Below are 8,069 nucleotides of genomic sequence, written 5' to 3'. Positions count from 1 at the left end.
TCTGTCTTGTGGCTGTTCGTTATATAAGGGCTGGACCTGCTGCCATTTATTGCATTATGGCTGGGGACGGAAATTGACGTGCCCTGGGTACGAAAGTGTGTGTTTATTTATCTTAATGCAATTTAATCACTTATATCCTCTTATGATCCTTTCCATATGCTGTACAGACATGAGCTCTTGTTGGGAGCTGTCCCGGACACGGGAGGGTTAAAGTGCGGTTGCTGCCCAGAACACTGGGGGCCTTGAGACACAGCACCTGGCCCCTTGACTCAGAGCTCTGACATTCTTGGCCTTTCTTCCAGCTCACGGAGGGTGCTGGAGATAGCAGTAGCAGTTATAGAAGGTCACTGAAGTCATCCTGTGCACGCAGCCCTCGTAGCTTATAGCCCCCCCCCCAGGCCCTGCACGTTCCTTTCCCAGAATTGTTAATTACGCTTGGGTGCTCTTTTCCTTGAACTGTCTGAGTGATCGTAGTTGAGTATTTGTAGCTTTGTTGATATCAGAAAAAAGTTAAGTTGTAGGTTAGAAAACTGCTTAAGCGAGGGAAAGGGCTATCAAAGTGACGTAAGGTTGAAAGAAACAAGAACTGTCTTGTTTTCTGGTTTAATGAAGACATGCACCACCTGTTCCTATGCATTTCGCTTCTCCTTTGTTCTCATCTGTATAAATACAGCCACTGAAATAAACGAGGCGCGGCAGTCACCAAGGACTCCGTCCTCGGGTCCCCATCTTTTTGTTGTCTCTTCATTGCTCAGCCTCGCCCCCAACTCCAGGTCGGCATGTCGCCGGCTGGCCCCGGCGAGCTCTAATCAGAGTCTCCTTGGATTCCCTGAGGTGGTCAGGCATGCACATTTCTTTCATCAAATTGGGGAAATCTTTGATTATAATTTTCAAAATAGATTTCGTGTCCCTTTTCTCCACTCATATCCCACTGGGACATCTTATTGTGTGAGTCAGCCGCGTGATGGTGTCGCAGCATCTGGCAGGTTCTGCACTTGTGAGCCTTGCTTCCCCCCTCAGAGAGGATGTGCCAATTGCTCTGTGTTTAGTTCAATGAGGCTTTATCAATATTCTCTTCGGTATGAGACATTCTTCCTATAGTTTCCTTTAACAGTTGATTTTCTTTGTGTCTTAATATATTTATAACAACTGATTTGAAGTTTCTGTCAAGTAACTCTAATGCTTCTGCTTCTTTGGGGACAGTTTATATCAGTGTGTTTGTGTGTGTATGTTTGTGTGTATGTTTGTGTGTGTGTGTCTGTGTATGTTTGTGTGTGTGTGTAAATTGTTGCATAGATTTGCTTGTTTTTTTTGCCCTCGGTGTAGGCATTACTTTCCTGTTACTTTTTCTCATAATTTCTCTCAAAAGAGAGATTTTACATAATATAATGTGACAACTGTGCCAATCAGATCCCTTCCTTAAGATGTTATTCTTGAGTTGTTGCTATTTGTTCTGTAGTTGTTATTGTTGTTGATTTATTGTTCTGTGATTTTCTGGACTGATTCTGTAATTCTGTGTTATTTGCATATGTGGTCACTGAAGTCTATTTCATTCCATGAGCGGTTAGCTAATTTTTGGACATATGAAACTGGGAACTTTCAAAATCAGTGGTCTATTGTATGTCAATTATCAGTCACTAGAAACACATATAAGAATAGGCTGGAACAAGCAGAGAGGAACACACTGAAGTCAAATGGGAGGAAGACATAGGTCTGGGAACTCCTGAAATGGGCACAGGAGGACGAGGGAGACACAGAGATCCACACTCAACGGTGGGTGTGAGATGACACAGCTGGGCCAGCCAGCTCAGCCCAGGACCTCAGTGCAGAGAGACCCTGTGTCCCCTGCTGTAGGGCAGCAGGGAAAGTCGTTTCCTTGGTGGCCCTTTCCCAGCCCTGGGCTGCTGTGAGTGACGCTGAGGACAGAGGGGAGGAGCAGCCTCCTTGCCCACGTGGTGCCTGTGGCTGCAGCTGGGCCCGCGGTGGCAGCAGCAGCAGCAGAAGCCACAGGCTGGGCCTGAGCAGCAGCTGCCGGCGTTCACCCTCCTGCAGGTGACGACGGGGTTCTTGTCGCACTTCTCCATGGACCTGCAGCACTGTGGAGCATCAAGACTGCTGTCATAGGACTGGCAGTAATAGTCAGCCTCGTCCTCAGCCTGGAGCCCCGCGATGGTCAGGGAGGCCGAGCTGCCAGACTTGGAGCCAGAGAACCGGGCAGGGACCCCCGAGGGTCTATCGCTGTTATCATAGATGAGGAGTTTGGGGGCCGTTCCTGGGAGCTGCTGGTACCAGTACACATAGCTACCCTTGATGTTGCTGCAGGAGATGGTGACGCTCTGCCCCGGGGCTCCAGACACCGAGGGCGGCTGCGTCAGCGCAGACTGGGCCCAGGACCCTGGAAGGGGGAGACACACACATGGTGACTCTGGGTCTGGAGACAAGAGGACAGAGCAGGGCCCCACGGTCTTCCCAGGGCCCTTCCCTGGCCCGAGTCAGCTCACCTGTGCAGTGAGCCAGGAGGGAGAGCAGGAGCGGGGCCCAGGCCATGGCGGGACTGTCCCGAGTGCTGCCTTCTGTGCCCGCAGCTGCAGCAGCTTCCCCAGGTCTGTCCTTCCCCTCTTCATACCCTGAGAGGGGAGGCTCCTCCATGCAAATGGCCCCGGGTTTCTGCCCCCCCTGGGCCCTGGTCAGGCCCCTGTGCCTGAGGGTGTCAGGGGTGGTGGGGGCGGGGCTGTGTGGTCCCAGGGGGTGGGGAGGTCACAGCTGTGTCCTGAGCAGAGGGCACCAGGCAGGGCAGGTGGCTGTTCCCAGCTCTGATCACCCATAGACACCTCAGCAATGGGTTTTGAGCGCCCCCTGCTGTCCACACCCTGACACACCATCACGGGACATGGTGACCAGTCCCCCAGAGCCAGCCCAGCCTCCGCCCAGCTCTGTCCACTGCCCCTGCCTCAGGCCAGGACAGGGGTGCTCCTGGGGCCTCCCCATTCCCTCAGAGCCGTCTTCTCGCTCTACTGGTTTCCTCCGGGTGAACGTGTGCACGGCTCCCTGGGCCGTCCCTGGGTCTGCACGGAGGTGGGGTCTCCACGCACAGTCCTTGCGGGTCAGGACCAAGTCCGCAGCAGGAACCCGCTTCCCCAGCCCTAGGCCTCCAGGTCCTCTCCTCATGTGAGGTTCCTCCGTGGAGGCCAGAGCTCTCCCTGCCGTGGGTCCCGCAGTGCTGGGGAGAAAGGAGCTCTCGTGCCGGGCCGGGAGGAGACGCGAGGCGCGGTGTGCAGGGGCTGTGCTGTGGACGTATTGACTGTCTGTGTTTCCAGAGACGGGACATCAGAGTCAGTCTACACTCAGAGCAAGGATTCGCCTCTAAGAATCTTCCGGCCAAGCTCAAGGCTGCAGGGCCGCGCCCAGTGAGGACGCTCACGACATTTTACCTAAGAAGAGTTCGGGCAAACACGCTGTGTGCGGAGAGAGCGAGTGACAACTGCGGGTCACGCCCAGCGTGCCCGGGCCTGCGTGAGCCTCCTGCACGGGGCCGTGCGGGTCCAGCTCTCCACACAGGGCACTGAGGATACAAGATGTGTGTGTGTGTGTGTGTGTGAGTGAGTGTGTGTGTGAGTGCGTGTGTGTGAGTGTGTGTGTGAGTGTGTGTGAGTGAGTGTGTGTGTGAGTGCGTGTGTGTGTGTGTGTGAGTGTGTGTGTGAGTGTGTGTGAGTGAGTGTGTGTGTGAGTGAGTGTGTGTGCATGTGCGTGTGTGTGAGAGTGTGTGTGTGTGAGTTCATGTGTGTGAGTGCGTGTGTGAGTGTGTGTGTGAGTGCGTGTGTGTGTGAGTGTGTGTGCATGTGCGTGTGTGTGAGTGTGTGTGTGCGTGTGTGTGTGTGAGTTCATGTGTGTGAGTGCGTGTGTGTGAGTGAGTGTGTGTGAGTGTGTGTGCATATGCGTGTGTGTGAGTGTGTGTGTGCATGTGTGTGTTAGTGTGTGTGCGTGTGCGTGTGTGTGTGTGTGTGTGCATGATGAGAAAAGGGCATCAGCTCGCTGGGGGCTTCTTCTGAAGAGCAGGATCAGAGAAGCTGAGGAAAAATAGAGGGTGTGAGTGAATATGCCCAAGAAAAGATATTGTGAAAGTCCTGGGCATTTGTTATAAAAGAAATGTTTTAGTAATTAGTTGAGGAGCTCATAGGACAGGAGGAAGTGGCGAGAAGGAGAGAGGCCCGAGGGTTGAGAAGGGAGGTCGTGACTCAGAGACGGGAAGGGGAGGGTGAGGATGGTCCACACTGTGGAAGGGACTGGAGGAGAAGCCAGTGGGGACACTGGGCAGGAGCCGGGTGGTTGGGTGGAGGGAGGTTTGGGGCGTGTTGTTTTCATTTCTGTTTTGTTTCCTAAAGAAGGTGGCGCCTCCCCCGGCTCCTCAGCTGCCCTCTCTGGTCACCTCCCTCCTGGACTCGGGACCTTCTTTCATCAAAGCCCTTTACTTCTCTCTGTGACAGGTTCTCGATAGTTGCTATTTGCCAGTGGCTTTCCTTGTTCTTTGTCACCATCCTTACACACTTGGTGATACTGAAGCATGCGTGCCGGTGTTGGGGTGGGTCCCCGAGAGAGCCCGGGCAGCTGTGACCCCAAGGAGGGAAACTGAGAGCCAGGCGGGCATCCAGGACTGTTTGTTGTTTATATCGTTTATTAACATCCTGGGGACATGGCCAGACTTCTGTGGGATCCCGTGCCAAGAGTGACCACTGGTGACGGCCCCAGCATTGGAGCCTCAGGAAAGAGTGACTGTCCCTCCGGGAGACACTATGGGAGGGCCCCTGAGTCACCACAGACTGAGGACAGAACCTGGAACCCGAATCAGACACGAGTTAGGACTGAGAAGAGGACGGGGACCCTCCAAATGTCTCTGAAGTCCCTTTGCACCTGGGCAGACAGTGAGGAGGGAGAGGAGTCCAGGCCATGGTGTGGCCTTGCCAAAGACCCTCTGGACCCACAGCTGTTCCTGGTCTCTGGGATGGTTCCCGTGTCTCCTCCTCAGCTCCCTGGGAGAAGCGTGTGTTTGCGTCATGCTTCATGCACATATGGGCCTGTCACCAACACCACCAGCACCCTGTGATTCTGTGTCTTTGGCCCAGGTGACAGCTCCATTGTCAGGACAGTTAGGGTGGTGTCAGCTCTGAGTTTGCCCCTTGGGAGGAAGCACCTCCTGTCACCTCTAACAAAGGCCATTGAGCAGGGACCTTGGGACCATGAAATTTGAAGCATTTGAATTTGTTTCAGGCCTGGCTCAGCTCTGAGAAGATCCGCAGCGCCCCCTGCTGGGCTGTGATAACTATGGCTTGTTCTTTCTCTAGTGTTAAATATCTGCTCCAGTGCCGGAATTTTAGTTTCACAGACACTTGTTCTTGAGCCTCTTCAAAGAGTTATTTTTTTCTTTTTATTTAATTATTTGTTTTTATTATTCCCATTGAGTTTGTTTTTATGACTACTAATTTTTCCTGAGATTTTTCTCTTTCTCATTTTTTTCAAGGATATCAGAAACAGCTCATCAAAGGAATTGTGCGGTTGCTGACTTAAGTGTGTCAGCCATATACTTTCATCACCTGTGTCATCTCAGTGTCTGTGTCTGTGGATTGTCTCTTCCCCACTCAAGTTGCAATTTTCCTGGTTCTTGATGTATCAGGTGATTTTTATTGTTTTCAATACATGTTGGGCATTATATTAGGAAACTCTGTAGAGGTTTTGTTGGTATATACGAAATAGCACCTACTTGTGGTTTATTTTTGGTTTTCTCTGTTAATTTTCATTTTGCCATTCTAAGGAGACATGGGACACATTCCCCTTGGTAAGCATTTAGTTTCTTTGCCATCAGTCAAACCATCCTGGAAAAGGGTCCCCTGCAGTTTGTTTTGCCGGGTGTTTGTCACGGGCAAACCGTGACAAACGATCAAGTCATGACCGTGATCAGAAGAAAGCAGGGGCAGGTTTTTGTCTCACTTCCCCGTGGGCCTGCAGCACTGTGGAGCACGTAGGCTGCTGTCATAGGACTGGCAGTAATAGTCAGCCTCGTCCTCAGCCTGGAGCCCCGCGATGGTCAGGGAGGCCGAGCTGCCAGATTTGGAGCCGGAGAACCGGGCAGGGACCCCCGAGGGTCTATTGCTACCACCATAGATGAGGGTTTTGGGGGCCGTTCCTGGGAGCTGCTGGTACCACTGCACAGCATACCCATCCCCGATGTTGCTGCTGCTTCCCGAGCAGGAGATGGTGACGCTCTGCCCCGGGGCTCCAGACACCGAGGGCGGCTGCGTCAGCGCAGACTGGGCCCAGGACCCTGGAAGGGGGAGACACACACATGGTGACTCTGGGTCTGGAGACAAGAGAACAGAGCAGGGCCCCACGGTCCTCCCAGGGCCCTTCCCTGGCCCGAGTCAGCTCACCTGTGCAGTGAGCCAGGAGGGAGAGCAGGAGCGGGGCCCAGGCCATGGCGGGACTGTCCCGAGTGCTGCCTTCTGTGCCCGCAGCTGCAGCAGCGTCCCCAGGTCTGTCCTTCCCCTCTTCATACCCTGAGAGGGGAGGCTCCTCCATGCAAATGGCCCCGGCTTTCTGCCCCCCCTGGGCCCTGGTCAGGCCCCTGTGCCTGAGGGTGTCAGCGGTGGGCGGGGGTGGGGCTGTGTGGTCCCAGGGGGTGGGGAGGGCACAGCTGTGCCCTGAGCAGAGGGCACCAGGCAGGGCAGGTGGCTGGTCCCAGCTCTGATCACCCCACATCTCTCAAGAGGAGGCCCCGAGCGCCCCCTGGTGTCCAGGCCTAGAGACACCATCATGTGACATGGTGACCAGAGTGTCCCAGAGCCAGCCCTGCCTCCCCACTGCTCTGTCCACTGTCCAGGTCTCATGTGACCCTGATTTGTAAGAACCATTAGAAATGACCCTTCAAAATATGAGGCTAAGAGAAAATAAGGTTTATACTGAATGATGGGTGCTGTCTATCTTTTTTAAAATGACAACATTATAACAATTTCTCACCAAAAAGAATATGCAGTATATATTATTTTATCAAAAAAGAATAAAACTTAGCAGGAAAGATAATTCCAATTAGTAAAATGACTGAAAATCACCAAAGGTTCGTGTGTGACTGTAGACGTGTGGAGGGCAGTACATGCTCCAGCCGGGGTGAGCGAGTGAGCGTGGGGGGTGGGGCTGCTGGGGACCACCAGGACCGTCAGCTTCGCATCTGTATCAATGACTGCGTCACAATGTGGTTCTAGGACTGTCAGATTTTAAATGCACCACATTTTATATTTCTCAAAAAACGAATTATTGAATATTTAGTCACCCAAATAACATAGGTCTGTAAATTTGTGTGAAAGAAAATCTATAGTACATTTTCATTTTGTTTTATAAGCATAGCCTATTTTAATTATTATTTTAAATTATATTTGTGTTTTACCTTGCCGTGTGTAACTGTTTCTGTGATTGCCATGCGGACACTGATCTGAGCCACTGCGCCGTGGTCTGTGCGTCCAGTGCCGCCTCCTCTCTGATGGAGCCGGGACTGTCACAGTGACCCGAGTTTCCCTTTTTCTTCACCTGAATGAGCAGGGACTTGCCAGGCGAGCAGTGTCTCTTGCAGAGAGGACGAGGCAGCCCATGTCCCTCCCGGCCCCTTAACATTCTCCCAGGGGTGTCCCCAAGCTCTCAGGCCGAGGACAGGGAGAGGAGCAGGGCCACCGCCGGGTCCCCAGGTCACCCACTGTGTCTCAGGACAGCGTGCGTGTGGTGAGAGGCGGGCTGCATGTGCCACATAGACGCTGGGCGCGTCCCTTGTATTGGGCGCTCTCAGCAGGGCGTGTGTCACTGTGCAGGGAGCAGCCTTGTCCCTGCCTCAGGGAGCTGCCCCTGATGGAGTGACAAGGTGTGACGCTCACGGGGGCTCCCTTCCTCATGTCACCGCTGCAGGCAGAGAGCAGGGGCAGCGGCTGCACTCGGGGGTCAGAGCGGGTGGAGGTTCCTGGCATCACAGGGGAGGAAGGAATCAGAGCACACATGAGTGGAGGGGTCACTCCTGGGCTCAAGTGAAGATGAAG

The 8,069-nt window shown here is 53.4% G+C and overlaps 1 pseudogene and 1 gene segment (V, D, J or C); both read right to left on the bottom strand.

Annotated features, from left to right (window-relative positions):
- Nucleotides 1-1,601: 1,601 nt before the first annotated feature.
- LOC105857716 (uncharacterized) lies at nucleotides 1,602-2,666 on the bottom strand (annotated as a pseudogene).
- Nucleotides 2,667-5,454: 2,788 nt separating this feature from the next.
- LOC109729891 (immunoglobulin lambda variable 1-40-like) lies at nucleotides 5,455-6,560 on the bottom strand. The segment is given in 2 exon segments: nucleotides 5,455-6,316; nucleotides 6,423-6,560. Coding segments are annotated over 2 exon segments (461 nt in total).
- Between the last annotated feature and the right edge of the window lie 1,509 nt (nucleotides 6,561-8,069).

This window comes from Microcebus murinus, chromosome 22, assembly GCF_040939455.1.
Source record: "Microcebus murinus isolate Inina chromosome 22, M.murinus_Inina_mat1.0, whole genome shotgun sequence".
Lineage (NCBI taxonomy): Eukaryota > Metazoa > Chordata > Mammalia > Primates > Cheirogaleidae > Microcebus > Microcebus murinus.
The sequence above is the reverse complement of the archived record's forward strand: the minus strand, read 5'-3'. Positions and strand labels throughout refer to the sequence as shown.